Source organism: Dermochelys coriacea, chromosome 3 (assembly GCF_009764565.3).
Source record: "Dermochelys coriacea isolate rDerCor1 chromosome 3, rDerCor1.pri.v4, whole genome shotgun sequence".
Classification (NCBI taxonomy): Eukaryota; Metazoa; Chordata; order Testudines; family Dermochelyidae; genus Dermochelys; species Dermochelys coriacea.
This window is the reverse complement of record NC_050070.1, coordinates 65302692-65323918: the sequence shown is the minus strand read 5'-3', so window position 1 is coordinate 65323918 and position 21227 is coordinate 65302692. Positions and strand designations below refer to the sequence as shown.

General features: G+C 41.6%; 1 protein-coding gene across 1 annotated transcript in view; it reads left to right on the top strand.

Annotated features, from left to right (window-relative positions):
* ME1 (malic enzyme 1) overlaps nucleotides 1–21227 on the top strand; it is a 356730-nt gene that overhangs the window by 204043 nt on the left and 131460 nt on the right. Inside the window, exon 6 of the mRNA XM_038397226.2 lies at nucleotides 3640–3743. Coding sequence (XP_038253154.1) covers nucleotides 3640–3743 — 104 coding nt within the window. The remainder of the gene's footprint in view (nucleotides 1–3639; nucleotides 3744–21227) is intronic.

Here is a 21227-nt window from a genome sequence, read left to right as displayed (position 1 = left end):
AAAGAGCAGCACACTAGAAGCCATTTAAAACAACAGCAACAAGTTTTATCAGTCCTAAAGAACCAAGGAACTATGATGAATATTCTTGAGCACCATCTGTGGGCATTTTATAGAGAGCACAATCTTGTAACAGGTGGTAAGGGCTGGGAAAGTTGGCAGAATTAAGGTTGGTATCATAAGTTACTAAATTTGCTAGCTAGGTTGGGGCTAAATAAACTGTGACAGGCCTTAAAAGATAAAAACAAAGTTGTGTTTGATGCAAAGGCAAAGAGGGAGCTAGTGAATGGACTGAAATAAGGGGATTGATGTGGTTAGAGTGATGAACTAGGAAGATGATCTTGGCCACAACATTTTAAATGGACTTGAAGGGAGGAAGGTTGCGGTAGTTAAGGCCAGAAAGAAGAAGGTCTTGCCACAGTCAAGCCACAAAATGTTGAAGATTGGATGAGAGTTGTAGCTGTGTAAACAGAGGAAAGTCCTTATCTTAGAATTGTTGTATAAAAAGAAGCAACAAGATTTAGACATTGTGAAAGTATGGGTCTAGAGAAGGCTGAGTCAAAAATGGCACGCAAATTATAGGCTTGGATCACTGGGAAGGGCGGTAGTATAGTCCAGAGTGATAGAGAAAAGTGGGAGAAGGGAGGGCTTTGACAGAAAAGATCAAGAACTCAGTTTTGGCCATATTGAATTTGAGATGTTGACTTGACATCCACAAACACAGGTATCAGAAAGAGACTGAAATGCTGGATTGGATTGAGGAAGACAGCTTGTCAGTGCAGAGAGGGATTTGAGCGATCAGCATAAAGATAGGAGTTACAGCTATTTCTGAAATTAAGAGTACCTAGAGAGAATGTGTAGAAAAAGAAGAGGGGGACCAAAGATGGAGCCTAGGGCAATACCCACTGAAAAGTGGAGAGGGGGCCAGCAACAACCCTCCAAACAACATAGTGAAGGAGCAATAAGACAGATAGGAGGAGAGTCCTAAGACAGAGGTATGAATACCAGCGGAGAACAGAGATTCAAGATGTAGGGTGTGGTTGACTGTCAAAAGCTGCTGGGAAGTCAAGGAGAATGAGGATGGAATGCAGGTGGTAAGATTAGGCCATTGACTAATCTGCTCCCTTCTGCACTGAGCAAAGTAGCTTAAATTCTGTGTAATTTGTATAGTTTCCTTATCCTCTTGATCCTTGAGGCTGCCATTCAACTACTGAACTTTCATCAAACAATAAAAGAACTTCCTTTGAATGTAATGATTTTTTTTAACTGGTACCCAACTGACCTTTACACAACTTCAATGCAATATAGCATCAGCTAGTCCCAAATAATTCAGTTTCCATCACTTCAGAAAGGCATTTGAAATAAGTCTCTCAAAGACCTACAAAAACAGATGCTGTCATCAGGTAATCCTACAGTGCCCAGGATGAAAGCATTCTCAACAGAAGGCCCCAAGTTGTAATACTCACTACCACAACAGATCAGGAAAAGCCCAAGCCCAATTGTGTTCAGATTGTTGTGTTAAAATATCCTATAGTACCAGAGTGGAAGAACATCCTGGCACTTCTCATAGATAGATTGGAGGCAAAAGAAGGTGTGATAAAGTCAGTCATGATAGATATAAGAGTAGTGGAAGGGAAATATATCAGCCTTAGAATGTTCCCTATGAGCTGAAAAAAGTTTACCATAGGTTAACTAGAGACACCTGAGGCCAGTTAAGGGCTACCAGTGACCTTTAAAAACCCCTCTTCTGATAAGAAGGAGGAGGAGGACAGATGAGAGACAAGCTGCAGCAGGGGTAGTAGGAGTGGCGGCGGCGGCAGAAGAAGAAGAAGAAGAAGAAGAAGAAGGGCAAGGCAAGGCAAGGCAAGGCAAGGCTAGGCTAGGCTAGGCTGTTTCCCCTCCCTATAGGGAAAGAAACTAAGGTAACAGCTGCTTGGGGGAAGGACTGGCAACTAGGAACCAATATAGTAGGGTAATATCCATAAGGGGGGGCAGGGCAAAGTATTTCTGTTTGCATTATGAGGTTGAGGGTGTGTGTTTTTGCTTAAGAAAACTTCTAGGGTCCATCCTGAGGCCCACCATGAAAATAAAGGGGGGGGGGAAACAGAGTGAAGAAAAAAATATTCTGGAGTCAGATTGGTTTATGCCAGCCCCCCCCCCCCCACAACATAAGGAAGAGACACTGAGGCTGATGAAGTGAAGGAGGTAACCTGTCACAAAGGAAAGAACAGAGTAAGGTGATCAGGAGAGAACAAACATAGGGGTAGTGATGGGGAATGAGAAAGGGAGTCAGATACACAATGGTAGGGTACAAGTGTCTGAGATGATACCGACATGAGAATTTAGCGGAATTTAGAGGAAAAGAATTTGCCAAGTTAGCTACGTTGCAGGTATTGTGTTCCTCAAATACCTCATCCTCATTAGTTAGCTGTGAATAGATATGACCAAATATTTTGCTGCAGCAAAATGTATTATTTTTGGTTAAAAATTGGCTTTATAATTTATCCAAAGCCAAATCTTGATACACATCTAAAAAGTATGTACATTTCCTATAACCAAGTGTATTAAAGAAATAAATGCTTCTTGTCACTGAATAGTTTTCATGCATATTAAACAGTTTTTCATATAGCAAGAGAAATGATTTAACAGTTGTTTTTATAAAGCTGAAGAACTCATGTTTTTTCTTTCTAAAAAGTTTTGATCGTGACATTTTGCTACCTTTTCCCTAAAATAAGAATTCCTGAGCAGTGAACTTGTGAACATAAAAAGTTACTGTGTTAGCTCATCTAAAAACCAAAGCAGAAGAGGCATCAAAAAGAAGCAATTATTGGCAGATGGCACAGCTGCAGACTGGCTAACAGTTTGAACTCAGTTTATACCAAGAATCCAAATGGTGGGACTGAGCATCTTGAAACCATATTTATATGGACTGGTGCCATAGCAAGACAAATCATACCTCTTACAGAAACTAAAGAGCCAAGAGTCTGTGACAGATCTGTAATAATACGGAAATATAAGTCTGTATTAGTGGTAGTTTGGTCTTTTTTTTTTTTAATGACAACATAGCTACCAGAATATAAAATGTGATATGCTGCCTCTGAAATACACTGTTCATTGAACAAGAATAATCCAAAACCACAGAGTTTTAGCTTAGTTTAGAGCTGGGCAAGGCTGCACTTGGTTATTCTCTGTGGAATGGATACCATGCATGCTGGTACTCCAACATTATAATCTAAAACACTGTATGAAACCTTGATACATGAAAAGCAAATTTTATGAGGAAAACCAGTATTTGCCTTTTTATGTACCTCCTTTCTATTCTTTAAACTAAGAGAAGTATTAAAAAAGGAATGTGGTTTATAATAGGGTTCTGACTTATTTCCATCAGTACTAGAAGTTGTGAAACCCGACTTAAACCTTTACTTCTTCACTTGGGAATGACACATTCATTCCATTGCCCACATGATACAACTGAGTATTTCTTTAATCTCTTTGTTGCATTCCTTCAGTCTTTATATGCTAATGGATATATACCCCATTTATTCCAGTTAATACTCTAACACTATGTTGTTCTCTCTGTCCTTGTTTTTATTTGACTGTAAAAAAAAATAACTTATTAATAGTTCATACTTTCTTTAACAGGAGTTGCTAAAAGATCCCTTATATATTGGACTGAGGCACAAAAGAGTTAGGGGTCAAGCCTATGACGACCTTCTTGATGAATTCATGCAAGCTGTGACCGTCAGGTATGCAGTACATTTGGGTTATTTACACATCTGAATTCCACTGAACTTCAGTCTAAGGGAAAAAGTATGTCTTTTTTCTTAAAAAAAAAAAAGGGGTGGAAAGGAAATTATTGGAGTTTTGTTTTTACTTCCTATGTATATTTTTAAGATTGATCCATTATGTCAACTTTGTCTTAAATACGGACTTATTGTGAATTCATTATATTTTTATAGTAATGTTACTAACCTTATTTCAAGTAAGCTTTAGAGATGCGCTAACCAGTTCTGGTCAAATAACCCAGGGTGGCCAATCTGAGCCTGAGAAGGAGCCAAAGTTACCAATGTACATTGCCAGAGAGCCACAGTAATACATCAGCAGCCCCACATCAGCTTCCCCCACACCAGTGCCTCTTGCCCTTCAGCAGCCCTGCTGATCAGCACCTTCCCCTCCCTTCCCACACCTCCCGATCAGCTGTTTCATGGCGTTCAGGAGGCTTGGAGGGGGAGGAACAAGGGCATGGCAGGCTCAGGGGAGGGGGTAGGAAGGGATGAAGTGGGGGGCAGGGCCTGTGGCAGAGCCAGGGCTTGAGCAGTGAGCACCCCCTGGCACGTTGGAAAGTTGGTGCCTGTAGCGCCAGGCCCGGAGTCTGTGCCTATACAAGGAGCTGCATATTAAACTTCTGAAGAGCCGCATGTGGCTCCAGAAATAACCTTTCCAGGTTTGGATTGAGGCATTAGGTTGCAGCCTAACAATTCCCCCACCTCTTCATTTCAATCCTTGAAACTATAAAGAGATCTGAACCGATCTAGCAGCCTGTAAGATGGGCTCCACTGCTGCTGTACTCTGACTCTTGTCTATTTCTTGTGCCTAGAATGCACCATGTGCATTTGAAATCCCAGAACTATTCAGATTTTGCAAGGTGTAGAAGAATCTGTCAAGTACTCAAGTGCAAAGAAAGGGGTGTCTCCAGGAGCTTCTGCAGTGAGGCCCAGCAGAAAGATTGTCAGACCTGCTGCCATGTGGTGTCATAGTTTCAAAGAGATAAATTAAGGTGTGAGAAATACTGGGGTACAAATTTACTGATTCAGTCCTGTCTTGGAAAATGATTTTGTTTCAAACTTGTTCATCATGAACCCAGGAGAAATGTTTTGGGGTTTCCTTACATTATTTTCTCTCTCCAGCTAGAAGAGAGAGGATATATTAATTTCTGTTATTGAGGAGTACCTGCCATTGACACTCAAAGTGTATTAAATTAATTAAAAAAAAAAAGCCACTAGAGATCAGACAATATAGTGACAAAATGGAACTTTAGCTAATCACCTATAGACTTTTTGTAGGCTCCAGTAAGGTAATGTGTTAGCTGTGATTTCACTGCATGGTACAAACAGGGGCGTTGCACCAAAGCAGGTGTTGGCTAGTGTCTCTTCAGGGGCCCTACAAAGAGGGGAAAAAAAGGTAAGTTTTTAGTTATGTTTGTGCTAAATGCCTCTTGGTTGGTTAGTGGAGTCATTCAGCACAAGGTTTTTGTAGTTTACGATTAGCATGTGAAATGTTATGTAAAACTGGTTACGATTACCAAGTAAATACTCATATTACATTTAGTAATTTAAGCATGGTGGAGCCTATCAAGCAAATGTTGGTGTTTTTGACTGTTATGTAATGTAAATAGTAAAGGCCATGTGGCAAAACATCCCTTACTCTATACAACTTTCACAGGAATGTTTAAAAAAAAAAATATAAATTTTGACCTTGAAGTACTATATGTGGGCAGCAATGGATGTAAGTCTATAATGGACCCAGGTCCATCAAAACGTTGCCCCCACTTCCCTTTAAACTAACCAGTGTCGGAGAAAAACTCAGTTCTCACTCTCAGGTTGGGTGCAGCAAGTCAGATACACTTATTATCTCAAGCAATTGCACAGAGGGAGAGAGTGCACTAGGACACAGGGTTTTCCCCCACCTAGGCAGGTTTCTCCAAGATAAACAATTAGAGCAAGTATTTATACCTTTATTACAGACAATAATAAGCAACAACTGCTGTTTGTTTATACATATTCCTTCATGATCTCTTATTTTTCTTACCATTTCTCTTATAGTCGGCATTCTAGTCTTATCTAATAGAAGGTCACAACAGCCTCTTTCACAATTGTTTTCCACTTGCTTTGCACTATCCCCGCTTCTACAAACCTCACGTTATTAAAGCTAGAGTTAGCCTAACTCCTGCTCATTTCAGAGGCCTGCATCCAAATTCCCTTTATCTACTTCCACACCAGAAAGCCAGCAAAATGAGCAGTGTATACCAACTTGGGGCTTGTGTAGCTGCTGCCTTTCTCTCAGGTCCTGTAATTGTGACCTAATGGCTTCAGAAGAGGTATCTTGGGCCTATGGTGCATTTTGTTCCTAGGTAGTACATCTGTTATGGACTGACTCAATGCTTTATTTGAGGCCCTTCCAAGCAGGGTGAACTTCCAAGGATCCTGTCTTAATCAATCACCGCATACAGGCCTATCCTAACTTAGCTCTCCTTTTCTCTTTTATTTTTTCCTACAGAAAGTCATTGCTTTTTAAAACTAAGATTTGGAATATAATTTTGTAATTCTCAATTTTCAAATAATATCAGAAATTTATCCAGAATAATTTCTGTTCATTAAACATTTGGAGGTCTAGTGTTCCTTTGGGTTTATGTACCTAAAACCTGTTAACAGTACTGTTAATGATCAAAATATCGGTCTTCACTGAGTCAGTCTTGAGCCATCAAGTCCAGTGCCTTTGTCTTTACTGGACCCTGGATGTAAAGATGATCCCGACCATCTCAGTACCATCAGCTCCAACAGCAGTGCAAGTACTGATAATAGGTGGCTTGGCAGAATCTGATTAATTTTTATATATAATTTTGACAGATATAGATTTTTAAGGATTTTTTATTTTTATCTATTTAAATTTTCAGTTGTGAGCAATTATGTGGGGGGGAAGGTCAGACAGTAATTATTGAAAGACAGTAGGCACTGAGATTCAAAAAGTTAAAGCTATAAAAATGGTACCCCTACTCCAGCTCCACTAATGCTGGGATTGCAACATGTTTTATAAATGATAAGGTGGGACTCTAATAAGTTCCCAAGCAGCATTTTTATTACTTTGCTTATCTGTAAATTTTTATTTGTATTGGTGGAAATATTTCTCATTGGTTTGTGTATCTACAGTTGCAACATTTATAAATAAAAATCTTATCCTTTCAAGCCTAATATAGGACTTATCTGTCTCAGTGCCTTGATTAATCAAACCTTCATGGCTGCAAGGGCTGTTATATGTCTCCCTTTACCAGACTCTCCACTACTACTAATGGTCTATTATTTACCACTATGGGGTCTTTGGTACTGTTGCTCCCGTTAGTACAGTAAGTGAACTTGGCACGGTCAACGCAGGCATTTCTGGCATGGTTGGCACCAACAGTGTTTTCAACATACCTGATGCAGTCAGCACCACAAGCAAACTCCTCTAGTAGTTTGTCTAAAAATTTTCCACCAAATGCATCCGATGAAGTGAGCTGTAGCTCACGAAAGCTTATGCTCTAATAAATTTGTTAGTCTCTAAGGTGCCACAAGTTCTCCTTTTCTTTTTGCAAATACAGACTAACACGGCTGCTACTCTGAAACAGGTACATAGCTGCTCTCTCTGAAGGCCTAAAGTCTAACACAATAACAGCAGTGCATTCCTGTCTACAACTACTGGGCCACATGGCTTCTTGCATGTATGTAACTCCAGATTTCACCTTGGTTGTCTGTGCGCCTGTCTCCATTCAGTGTGTTGTCCGACCAAGCGTCCTCTGAACATGCTGGTTTGTGTATCTGAACTGGTTCAGTCCCTGAACTGGTGCTTGGACCTTCACAACATGTACAAGGGGGTCCCTTTTCTGTCTTCAGAGCTAACTGGGACTCTGGTTACCAATGCATCTGCCAAAGGCCAGGGGGCCGGCTTCAGTCAACTTTGAGCACAAACTCTGTGGTCAACCCAGGAGATCTGTGTATTTAAATGGGCTGGAGATTTGTGCAGTCGTTGGGCCTGTGAGACATTTATGTCTAACATCAAGCACAAGGTGGTACAAAGTACTTAGACAACAACGTTGCCATGTTTTATCTCAATAGGCAGGAGACTGCTAACCTGTGCATCAGAAACAAAGTTTTCCTGAAAGCATTACATCTTCCAGGAGTGAGGACCACCACGGTAGATTTCCTCAGCAGAAATTTTGTAGACACCATGAGTGGTCAATCAGAAAGGATGTTCTCTTCCAGATCTTCCACCTGTAGGGATACCCAGAAATAAACTTGTTCTTCTTAGAGTAGGATCTCTATGGGTGATCCACATTAGGTATGTTTTTATTCTTGTGCCTACAAATCGGAGATTTTCAGTAGTAGTGCCCATTGCACCGCACATGCACCCTCCCACTCCCCTCTCCCCGCAGCCTCATGCGTGTGTCACCCAACGGCCCTCAGTTCCTTCTCAACCTCCCTTGGCCTGAGAAGGAGTCCCTAGCAAAGCCCTTCCTAGAGAAGTTTCTTTAGTGCTTTTCATGGTGATAGTGTTTCCATTAAAATTAGATAGCTAGTCGTTGCTTCTGTTCTCCTTCTCTCTCCCCCACCCATGGTTCCCCCCCCCCTTTTATTAAAAAAAAAAAAATTCCTTAGTTCTTCCTCGTTACACCTTAGGTTAGAGTAGTGATTCCCTGCCTTCTTCCCTTCAGGGAACTTATCCCTGCATGAGATTATGCTCAAATCCCCTGGGTTCAAATGGCGTTTCTCCTGTTGGGAGGCAATCCCTGTGAGCAACGGGCATCCCGGTGCATTCTTTGCTTGAGAGAGGCGCACACAGAAGAGCACACATTGCCTCAAACTGAAGGCAAGAATCTGAAAAGCCCATGAATTGAAGCTAAACTACTAAAGATAAGCTCACTGTGGCCAGCCTCAGACCCTGGTCCTGGCATTCCTCCTGGACAGCGATCACCACTGGCACTGACATCTGCTGCCTTGTACTCTCCACTGCCTATGAGGAGAAAGTCAACAGACTCCTCACGCAAAGACACCAAGAAACAGGCCCCAAGTTCACCCACCAAGGAGCCATCTAAGAGAAAGATGTCTATAACAAGGTTGGTAACTTCTGCACTGACTGGTACAAGATTCAGTACTTATGACTCTCAGGGGACCTCTGGGACTGGCGCTGATGGTAAGTCCAAGGACCCCAAGAGGGCTGGATTAGATAAGATGACACCATCAAGCAATAGTGGCAAAGAGAAGCCCAGAACCCCAAAGGTGGTACCAATCGCATCAATTAAACACACAAGCACCAATGAGACCACCTAACAGACAATCTGGAGAACTCAGGGTAATTCCAGCACCATCAGCAGTGATGCACATGCCTCCCATGGTACTAATGCAAATGCCTCCAACAGTACCAATGATGCTGATGGTGGTACCACAGATTCCGAAAAGATTTGCATTCCCCTCTGGGGACTCAAACGCACTCTCTGAGATCCCTTTTGATCGCTGTAGTTTTTGTGAACAATCGACCAGTCACAGAGATTTGTAAAGCAGCAACCTGGGCATCAGCCCATACATTTACAAAGCAGCATGGGAGTTGCGCAAGTCCTATTTTCCCTAACAAATCCAGCTCTGAAATCCAGCCTTCCAACACAGGGCATTGCTGTACAGTCACCTAATGTGGCGCACCCACAGGGATAGTATTCAAAGAAGAAATGAAGATTACTCTGTACAGAAGTTGAGATGCGTGTCCCTATGGGTGCTTCGCTACCCGCCCACCTCCCCTCTGCTTTGGAGTTCAGACATAGACTCTGCAGTAGAGAAGGAACTGAGGGCAGTTGGACAGTACAGCACTATATAGCCACTATGCACAGCATGAGACTGGAGGAGTAGTAAATACGGCCCAGCTGGCCACTACTACTGAAAATCTCCAATCCTAAGTGTAGGGACACAAGCACATGTAATATGGAGCACCAGTAGGGAGACGCATCTCAAAGAACCTCAGTTACTGCACAGGGTGAGTAACCTTCTCTTCGCTACCAACCTGCACGACAAATGCAAGAGGTTTAGCTCCATGGTGGCTGCAGTCCTGGTTCATTAAGAGATGCATTTCTCCTCCTGTGGACCAATCCTCTGCTATGAGTTTCCTCCAGTTCCTCTCATCCCAAGGGTACCTAGGAAGATGAAAACAGACAAAACCAATTTAATCTTAGTAGAACCAGCCTGGCTAATGCAATACTAGTTCACGGACCTATACCAGCTTTCAATCAGACCACCTATAACTTTACCCCTAGTTGGGGATCTCCTGTCTCAGAATTAGGACAGGTTTCTGCATTCTGATCTTGCTACCTCAGTGTGGATGAATTCTGGTTAAATGCTTGCAAAAAATTGTTCTGAACATCATGAAGGATTCCACTAGAGCCACATATGCAGCTAAGTGGGAGAGATTTTTCCATCTGGGCATGATAGTGGTATTTATCACCCTGTAGATCAGACATTAGCCATATACTGGATTACTTACTGCATTTTAATTCATCTGGCCTTTCAGTTAGCTCTGGGAGAGTTCACCTGGCTTCTATACCTGCAGTTCGTCCACCAACAGAGGGTGTTTCTGTTTTCTCTCCTCTTGTGGCATCCAGATTTCTGAAAGGCCTAATTAACGTCTACCATCCAGTATCTGACTAAGTGCCATGTGACTTTAAGCTAGCTCTATCATGATTAATACTCCTCCCCTTTGACTGTAGCAACAATGTCACATGTTCCTTCTCACAACCACATTTCTTGATGATTAACAATATACATGTATACATAATTTTTTTCCAGAAAAATCCAAATGATTTACAATCTTGGTAGGGGTGTGTGTGTGTGTGTACACCCCTCTAACTAGCAGTTTCCTCAGCCTTCACTGAAATACAGCCATTTCCATGACAGAAGAGCAGCTTGTTGAACAATGTACAGCAACACCCCAGAACAGTTGTGTGCTATGGGTGAGGTAAAACAATAATGGAGTGGAATGCTCAAGAAATCCAATTACAGTTTTTTTTATAATGTAGCTGGTCTATGTAATTTGTTTTCTTTCTGAGTTATCCTAAGTTTAAAGTCACTGCTAATATGAGAATAAAAGTATAAGAGGAAATGCTATTTTCTGTTTGTTACATTGCTACTGTTAATAAGTTATGCCACAGAAGAGGGGAATGGACAAGGCAAATCAAATAATTGATTTTTCTTTGGGAAGCACTGTTCTTCTAGATTTGTATTGATTTAAAGATTATTCTTTAATTTAAACACATAGTAGGTGATTGGCAGGGGAATTGGGGCAGAGGGAGAAAAGAAATTTGGGTGCCTAGACATCATCTTGATTTCATTTTGCTGATAGCCAACAGATGTGATGGGGGTAATATTCTAAATATGGGGACTTCTTTAGTCATTTGACTACTTAACTAAAATTTGTAACTGGACCTGGTCCGGAAATGTGATGAGAACTCTAGGGCCTTTAAGTTGCCATAACAAAGCAATAAACATAAGACACCATTTTGTATTGCATGTCAGCGGTTCTCAAACTTTAGCAACATGAGGACCCCCATTTTGGATTTAAAATTTTTCGTAGACCCCCCACAAGCCCTCCGTGCTCAGCCTCAGGCCCAGCCCCTACTCCACCCCTTCCTCAAGGCCCCACTCCTTCCTGCCCCTGCTCCACCCCTGCCCCTCTTCTTCCCTCCCCGCGCCTCCTGCACAGCGGGATAGTTCATCAGCGGGCCCAGTGGCCCCGGACATGATTCCGCCCAATCCCCGCTCCTCCCCCTCCCTCTCAGCGCCTCTCATGCCACTGAACAGCTGTTCGCAGTCGTTCAGGAAGTGCTGGGAGGGATGGGGAGGAGTTGAGGGGGGGGAGAAGTTGATCCGAGTGGCCCACGGACCCCCTGGAGTACCTTTGCGGACCCCAGTTTGAGAAACGCTGTTGTATGTTATACTTCATATTGCAAGCTTTACTAAAATTTTTAAAAATATATTTGAAAACTCTATAAATGACTATAACTAAATATTATGGCTGTAGCATACTGTTTTTCAAAAATTAACAATTTACTCCACTTTTTATTGTAGTTTACCATTAGTACATAACGCTTGCAAAACTTTAGTTCTTTAGTGCACTCACCAAAATAAATTGAAGTTCACATTGCTGATGGTGCTGTGGATCCTCAGATCTATCCAAGCCACACCTCCTTTCCAGTGGTCCAGCCAGGGACCATTGTGACTCCCCCAGCATAACTTAGTGTGCAGCTGTAATTTGTTCCAGCCATGCCCTCTCCTGCCCTCTATTCTGGGGCTGGAGGCCAGAGAGGGTGGCATAGAGCCAATAAAATTGGCTTTACCCCTCCTAGCAATTTCCATTTCCAAGTGGAATCCCCATCTGATTGTTTAAGCCAGCTTTTTGTCCCCTTTACACTACCAAAGCAGTGCAGAAAGGGTGGAGCTGGTCTGAGGATTGGGCACAGCAAGACTAGCTACACATGCAACAAGGCAACAGAGTGCTTTGATTTACAATTTGGTATGGAATGCTTCTGCAAACTGTGTGTTCAGTGACAGATCTGATTTTGAGGGAATATATTGCTATGGCAGGGGTCACCAGGTGGTGGTATTACATGTTTTTTCTTAGTGTGCAAGCAAGTTTTTAGTCTTGGAGGCAATGCTTGTGCTGCTGTTACCTTTTTGTTTCACAAGGGCTTGATAGAGGGAGCAAGAAGCGGCGGAGTTTGCCCTCTGCCTTGGTCTCTGATTAGTTGGTTCTTGAGCTGCTCCCTGGAAACCAGACATTGGTGTTGGGCTGAGATTCCTGAAAGAAAGGTTTGCCTACACTTGTTTCAGGACTGGTATGTGTGTAAATAAAGCAAGTTACACTTACAATATACCCATTTTACTGAGTTCTCCTCCACTAGGAAACTAATCTGCAAGGCTCCAGCATCTGCTACAGCTTGGCAAAGGGGCATGTGGGTGTTAGAAGAAGGGTGAAATAAATCTGTAGAAAGATTTAAAATCTACTGAATTTTAAGGACCTAAACACTTTATTTCTGCATGTGAAATCTTTGGTTATCAAAGGGAATTTATACAAAATGTTTGATCATTGATAAATCATGACTATCTGCTTTTCTCTTCTCTCACATTGACATCTGAAAGACTGATCTGATTCTCCTGGATCTAATGGCAAATATAAAAGAAACAGAACTATTAGAGAGTAGAAAAGTATGGAAGTGCCATAAATTGAAGGCTTTTCCCAGGGCTTTGATGGTAACAATACGTCATGAAAATCACATGACCTGATGAACTTATGAGACTGGGCAGGCAATTATATTTATTTATTTGACTGAAACTACTGAAGTTCCTATTGGTACCAGCGAACTCTATTTAGCACCAGGCAGTTTATCGTTTACTACTTGTACATATGAAAAGTGGTATATTTGAAATATTCCTTTAGCATACTTATGTTATAGGGTATACTGCTTTTTCCTAAATAAAGGAAGGCTTTGTTCCTTTCTTGCATGAAAAGTTTGCTGGAAATGTTGGCATGCCTACTGAAAGGAAAAGCAGCAAATTATAATGAGTCGGTAAAACGGAGCTGAGAAAGAAACAGAACATGTTCTTCCAGCCATGCCTGTTGTGCATCATCATCAAAGTTCTCTGTTTAGCATGAATCCAAGTCCACTTTCTAGAGTGAGTCTGTTTTTCTTTCTGTACTTCTGTTGCAGCATATCCGCTTATGCTGTGTATAGTTTGGATATATACACACATTTGTACTCCTCATGCTATTTATATGACTCCTTTACAACTGTGGCTAGTGCTACAGACCAATTGCAGACAACCACATGATCAATAGAGTAATGTCAAATAAGGTTCCTTCAAATCTGTCTACTGAAAGGGCATATCTCTACATGCTCCCACCTTCTTTTGTTTGTATTTTTTAAATTTAAAAAGAAAAAAGTATAAAACTTGTAAAGGAAGGAAATTAAAGATCTTTTTAACTACATTTTTCAAAGAAACATCTTTTCCAGATTGATACAGCATCACATTCAATTATGTCACTGCCTGTCTATTCAAAAAGACAGTCTTCTGGAAACCAAGTCAGATTAAGATATAGTCTCCTAAAGTATAATACTTCAAACCAAAAAAAAACCACCACCTAAATAAATAAATAAATGTTATTTATTTAAAAGTTTGTATTTTAAAAATCTTGCATGTCTACTCCCTACAAAAAGATTCTGGTAGGATATCTAGTACAGTGTCTTTATGAGCTGAAACTAATGCAACACAGATTTTCCAGATGTGTGTAGGCAGAAGCATATATCTGGATTTTTGTTGGCACATATGCAGTGAACAGCTTTAATTTCCTTTTCTCATTGCCAGCAGCTGCCCTCTCTGTGGGCATGTGCTATAATTTCCCTGGACATCACCATCTGTTTCTTCCTCTGGTGCCGGTGTGGTGAAAGTGAATCATTTCGGAAAAAATATTTTGAATGGAAGGAATGTCTTATAACATGAGAAAAATGGACAGATTTCTTCACCATTGAAGAACATGACTCAAACTGGAAAAAACTGACTCAGAGCTGTTTTTCATATTCGGCCTCAAGGGGTTATTGATCATAAAACATTAAATAGAAAGAGGAAAATTTTCCCAAGTGGCAATTGTTTCTCTTAATTAGTGATGTTTTTAGAGGAAATTTAAAGAGGAAGGATAGTTAGGTGGTTGGGGACTGGCTTCATTTCTTGATCCACCATAGACATCCTGCAAATCCTTGGAGAAGTCACTTTTAATCCCTTTGTGTATCAGTTCCCTATCAGTAAAATGTACCTCCCTACCTCACAGAAGATTGTGAGGCTTTCAAATATTCTGGTAATGGGGCCATATGAATACGTAAGGTAAATATATACATGGAATTGGGGTGGAGACTGATAAAGATTAGGATAGAAGAAAGGCCTCTTCTTTACAATCAGTAGGACTCAACTCTGATTATATGATACAAGGTGAATTTAAAATGGCTGGAGCTTTGCATTGGAGAATTCCCCCTATGAATAGGGAATCTCCACCATTGTAAAGCTTGCAAAGGTAACTCTACCACCTCTAGGCTGGAATACCCTACTGGTGTAAGGGAGGGAGGGGGCATGGCAGGTGCGCCACTTTACTCCCCTCTGCAGGCTGTGTACATTGCAGGCTCCTGCACAATGAGAAGAGAAACTTCTGCACACCAGTTGGGTAGGGAATGGGCAGGGAATGACCTTTGCTCTGCACCTCCCACCCATCAATGTGCTGGAAAGCCTGCCCAAAGTGGGAAATAGTCTACTACTGGTCTAGTAGCATATTACTTCTCTCTCTACCAGCAAAAGAATTATGGCTGTTATAATCTAGACCTAACTATTATCCCTTAGAACAATAGATGCACAAAATTAACATACTGTAGAAATAATTGTTTTCTCATTGTGTGTGACAGTAATAACTTTCAACTTCATTCCTTCAAGGCTGCAGATATTGGTTATAGATTCCAAGGCCAGAAATTGTGATCATCTAGATCACAACACAGGCCATAGAACTTGCCCAAAATAATTTGTAGAGTAGAAAAACCATCCAATTTTGATTTAAAATTTGTCAGTGATGGAAAATCTACCATGATCCTTGGTTAATTGTTTCAATGGTTAATTACTCTCACTGTTAAAAAGGGTGTGCCTTATTTCCATTCTGAATTTGTCTAGCTTTAGAGTCACTGTTGTGAGACCTTGAAAATATCAGTTGTGTAACAGTTGTAATCAGTTTGATTAACCTAGTTCTCCATTTCTTTAAAAAAAAAAAAAAAAAAAGAACTTTGGTTTTACATTTTAAGAACGGTAAACCAAGCTGCTAACAAATGTAATACAACATGCTTTGCATTAGATTAACCACAATGTAGTAATTCCCATTAGCTTGATTTTGAATTCAGATGTTAAATGAGTTTGGTTTCACATTGTGCATTACACAAATTTCCTTTTATGTTAGGTTATCTAACTGTAGAAACAGCTGTCTAGTTTATATCCAAAAAATAAAATAGTTTTAAAAAGGAATATTCATTTATTAGACTAGAATATAGTGTGACTTGTAAGTAATTTAATAATTAAATTGGAAAAACCCTTGATTTTGACAAGGAAATGTACTTGTAACAGATCCAAAGAAAAGGTGACTGTGGCTGCACATCATTAAGGAGTGATTGGACCACTCAGTAATTCTGATAATATACAGAACTAATTGTGCATACAGATGTATTTTGGTACATTTTCCCTTATTTGCATTGTGTCAGCATAAGCTCGAAATGTGAACAGGGCAACTAATGGACCTGATAACATTAGAGCACTATATAGAGTTAGAGATGGTACAGCCATGACTGTTTCTGAAAAAGCTGTTAACTGTGGCAGAGAATTTGCAGTTGACAAACTGGAGGTGGAGCCATTGGAAAGATTACCATGGCTATAAAAAGAAAAGGAGTACTTGTGGTACCTTAGAGACTAACAAATTTGTTAGAGCATAAGCTTTCGTGAGCTACAGCTCACTTCATACATTTAAGTGAGCTGTAGCTCACGAAAGCTTATGCTCTAATAAATTTGTTAGTCTCTAAGGTGCCACAAGTAATCCTTTTCTTTTTGCGAATATAGACTAACACAGCTGCTACTCTGAAACATGGCTATAAAGCATCCTAAATCTGAGGGAGTGCGAGTTAAAAGACAGAAGCTATTGTGGAGAAAAACAGAGGTGAGGGAATGCCAGATGGGGGGCCATAAATGGCAAACACCCAGAATATAGAGGGAGCCATCAGCACATCCTATTGTGTGTTGTGGAAAAAAAAAAGAAATTTTGACCCTATTGTTCGTCTGGGGAAATATGTGGCCTGGCTGAGGTCGTGGAATACATAGGATGCTATAGGTAGCAAGCAGATTGAGTCTCCTGTCAGGGTGGAGAATGGATCTTCTGGCAACTTGATACTTAAGTCTTGATTGGTTTGCACAGAGGAAAAAACAAAAGTGAGCAAACCCTGAGTTGAGTGAAAGGGTGTGGTGAGTGCAGTTTGTTAACTCTACCAGAGATATAAGGAAGGTAGGAATGAATCTTTGTAGAGAGGGAATTAAGGGGTTAGCACGGAAGAGGTCCTGTCCCTAGGGACAGACAAATTCAAGGAGAGTTTGTTGCATTATTTTCTTGGAGTTGCTTCCTTTTGAGGTTATTATGGTTAAGTTTGGGCTTTAACACAGTCTATTTGCTGTGTTATGGATGGGGTTGGGACTCCTAAGCATCTGAGCCATGTTGCAGAGGTGGGGAAGTACTGAAGCAGCAGTGCTTAGAGGCATCACATAAGACATACTGCTTCCTAAACACTGTGCTGAGCATGGTGAGTAGTGAGAACTGTAACTAGTTCTTTCCCCAGTGCAAAAAGATGGGGCCATGGCCTCACCTACACACACTCCTCTAGCTAGCACTGGTATCAGACCCCACACTTTCCTGCATTTTCCAGAAAAGACTATTTGAAGTGTAGTCCTAGTGTAGCTGCAGGTGGGGTAGAAAAAGGCTCCCTGGTGCTTTTGTTTTAGTAAATTCACACAAACAGTTATAATTTGCCTTTGACCTTTGTTTTTGCTGTTAAACATTTATATACAAAGAAACCTCAAAATCAGGGACCCATTGTGCTGGGTGCTGTACAAACCCATAGTATAAAAAGCCCAGTGGGCTTACAATCTGTAAGTCTGATACTGTGCTTTACAGTGCACAGAAGGTGTGTTGATAGATACTATCAAATGCTTTTGTCTTGCTAAGATTTGTTTTGGGTAAATTTAATATAAAGCAATTTGATTAGTGATATATATGTATTATTCTATCCCTTCCCTTCTCCTTCTATGTCCTATCTCTGGATTGTCTTTTCTGCAAACACATCTTTAAATATAATCATGTGGATGACTCACAAATTTACATTTTACTTAAACTGTCTCACGCTATCAAAACCAAAATCTCAGATGGTCTTTCTGATGTCTCCTTGTGGATGTCTGTTATCAACTGAACTCTTGATCTTCCTATACAAACCCACCCCACCTCCTCCCTTTCCTTATCTTGGTGGACAACACCACTCTCCTCTCTGTCACTCAGACCCATACTCTCAATTTTCACCTGTAACTCAGTCCTCTCTTTTAATGAACAAATTCAAACTGTCTAAAACTTGCTGCTTCTTCGTGCACAACATCTCCAAGATCAGCTCACATTGCCCACTTCTGCCCACACTGCCAAAACTGCTGTCTAAACCCTGATTGCATCCTTTTCTTCCCTCAAATTTATTCAAAATACTGCTATTAAGATCATTTTCCTTGTTTGTTGCTCTGTCTCTCTCCACACACATACACCCTTGAAGCCCCTACACTGGGCTCCCCCTCTTCTACTGCATCAAACACAAATAAGGGTAGTGGCTTATAGCTCCTCTCTCCTCTGGTTCCCCCTTCTTTCCCTCTTTCCCCCGATACAATTATATCGGTGGCTAAAATCATCCCAGCTGCTGTACATAACCACTTCCATTTGAGACTCAGTAGGTGGTATTTATCATGTGGCATCAATATTCATAATTTCCTGATGTAGTTTTTGATTTAAACAGTTTGGGTCAAAGTTTGCATGCCCTACTTATGAAACTGGTACCATGAACTCAGTGACTTCACTCATGAGCAGGGTTTAGTCCAGGGTGGGCAAACTACAGCTTGTGGGCCAGATCCAGCCCACCAGCCATTTTAATCCATCCCTCAAGCTCCCACTGGGAAGCAGGGTCTGGAGCTTGCACTGTTCTGGCGCTCCAGCTGGGGAGCAGGCTGGGTGGGCCACCCCACATGGCTCCTAAAAGCAGCAGCATGACCCTACTCTGGCTCCTATGTGTAGGGGCAGCCAGGGGGCTCTGCTCTGCACACTGCCTCCCCCCCTCCAAGTGCAGCCCCTGCAGCTCCCATTGGCCGGGAACTGCAGCCAATGGGATCTGCAGAGGTGGTGCCTGCAGGCAGGGCAGTGCGCAGAGCCGCCTGGCTGTGCTTCCGCATAGGAGCTGAAGCAGGGGACATGCTGCTGCTTCTGGGAGCCGCTTGAGGTAAGTGCCACCTGGAGTCTGCACCCCTGAGCCTCTCCCCATGCCCCAACCCCTTGCCCCAGTTCCAATTCCCCTCCCGCCCTCCAAACCCCTTGATCCCAGCCTGAAGCACTCTCCTAAACCCCAAACCCCTCATCCCCATCCCAGAGCCCACACCCCCAGCCAGAGCCTGCACCCCAACCCCCTGCCCCAGCGCTGATCTCCCTCCTGCCCTCCAAACCCGTTGGTCCCAGCCCAGAGCATCTCAAACTCCTCATCTCCAGCCCCACCCCAGAGCCCACCTCCTGCACTTCACTCCCCAGCCCAGAGTCCCCTCCTGCACTCTGAACTCCTCATTTCTTGCCCCATTCTGGAGCCTGCACCCCCAACCAGAGCCCTCACCCCATCCTGCACCCCAAATCCAATTTTGTGCACTTTCATGGCCTGCCATACAATTTCTATTCCCAGATGTGGCCCTCTGGCCAAAAAGTTTGCTCACCCCAGTCTAGTCCAATTTGAGTCAGTTGCCTGATTAAAAAAGTGTTAGTGTCTGATTCTCATCTAGCTCATACTTCTGTGCATCGTGAGTAACTCAGAGAAAATGAGAAGCTGAGAATCAGGCCAAATGACTCAGATAAGTCAGTTTCTATGAGGAAACAAGCTATGCCAACTGGCATCAGTTAGTATTTAGGTGGATGATTTCTTAATGGAAAGAGCACTCATCTAATAAAAACCCATCAAAAGTCAGAAAAATAACACACTTAAGAAATAATGTTGTGTATAGTAATATGGAGGGCATAGTGGAGTCACTGTTGGTGCTACTGTCCCCAGGGTTGTATGGGGCCACAGCCTATTTGTCAGGCGGAGCAGGCCCAACTCATGGATGCATGAAGTAACCAGGTGATATGGTAATCTTGTTCCCCCTTTACTCCTGTTTGCATAGACAGTATCCCAGGAGTTCTCACTGGTGTGGTAAGATTTCACGATGCCTCAGTGTCCATAGTTTTTGTAGGGAGTGATGTAATCACTTAAAGTTTCTTAAAAATAATTTGTTCATTTTATATCTAGACAAACAATAAATAATAACTGAATATAATCTGTAGCTAATCATGTCAATGATGTTTCATGCCTATCTACTTATGTCATTTGGAAATTATTAACTCCTGTCAACAGTTGCCAACTTTGAGTATAAAAAGATGCTGTTTTATTGAAATTTTAACAAATCACTCCATCTTTGTTGAACTGATTTGTCTGGACCAAGCTGAACATATGTTAATTTTTAGACCTGACAGCTCTTATCAGGTTACATGGAATAATATGGTAGAGGGAGAAAAAAAAGGAGAAGGTATATCCAGGAATTAGAGTAGTGACTGGCAAATAAAATACTTCAGGTGAACACTTTTCAATTTTATATTTCAGTCCCATTTGGATGTAGGCAAGGAAAAGGAGATATCACTTGATTTACAAGATTATTGAAATTAAAAGATCATTTTGTAAATATTTATATGTTCAGTTTTATCAAGAATATAGTAGATGCAATAAAGTTGTTTGCCTTTGTTGCTTTATTTTGTTTGTTGAATACTCCTTGTAGAATAGAAATGTGCATATTTTTATTCTTTATCATTTTAAAAAGTGTGAAATTAAACTGAATATATTTCAGTAATTACATAATTATGTACATTGATTTGTTTAAAGTGTGTGTATGAGAGAGAACTGATGTGATTGGAACAACACACGTGGTGGGATAACTCACGTGACTGGAATACTGTCATGGATGGACAAACTGTTCAGGAAGGATAGGCAGGGCAGAAAAGGTGAGGGAGTTGGATGGTAAGTAATAGCAGTATGACTGCTCAGAGTTCAGATATGAAACTGCAGAAAAACCTGAGTGTGTGTCTGGAATAAATTTAGAAGTGTGAGCAACAAGGGTGATGTCATGGTGGGAGTCCACTTTTGACCACCGGACCAGGAGGATGAGGCTTTCTTATGGCAACTAATGGAAGTTACTAGATTGCAGGCCCTGGTTCTCATCGGAGAATTCAATCACCCTGATATCTGCTGGGAGAGCAATACAGCGGTGCACAGACAATCCAAGAAGTTTTTTGGAAAGTGTAGGGGACAATTTCCTGGTGCAAGTGCTGGAGGAACCAACTCAGGGCAGAGCTCTTCTTGACCTGCTGCTCACAGACTGGGAAGAATTAGTAGGGGAAGTAAAAGTGGATGGGTACCTGGGAGGCAGTGACCATGAGATGGTAGAGTTCAGGATTCTGACACAAGGAAGAAAGGAGAGCAGTAGAATATGGACCTTGGACTTCAGAAAAGCAGAGACTGACTCCCTCAGGGAACTGATGGGCAGGATCCCCTGGGAGAATAC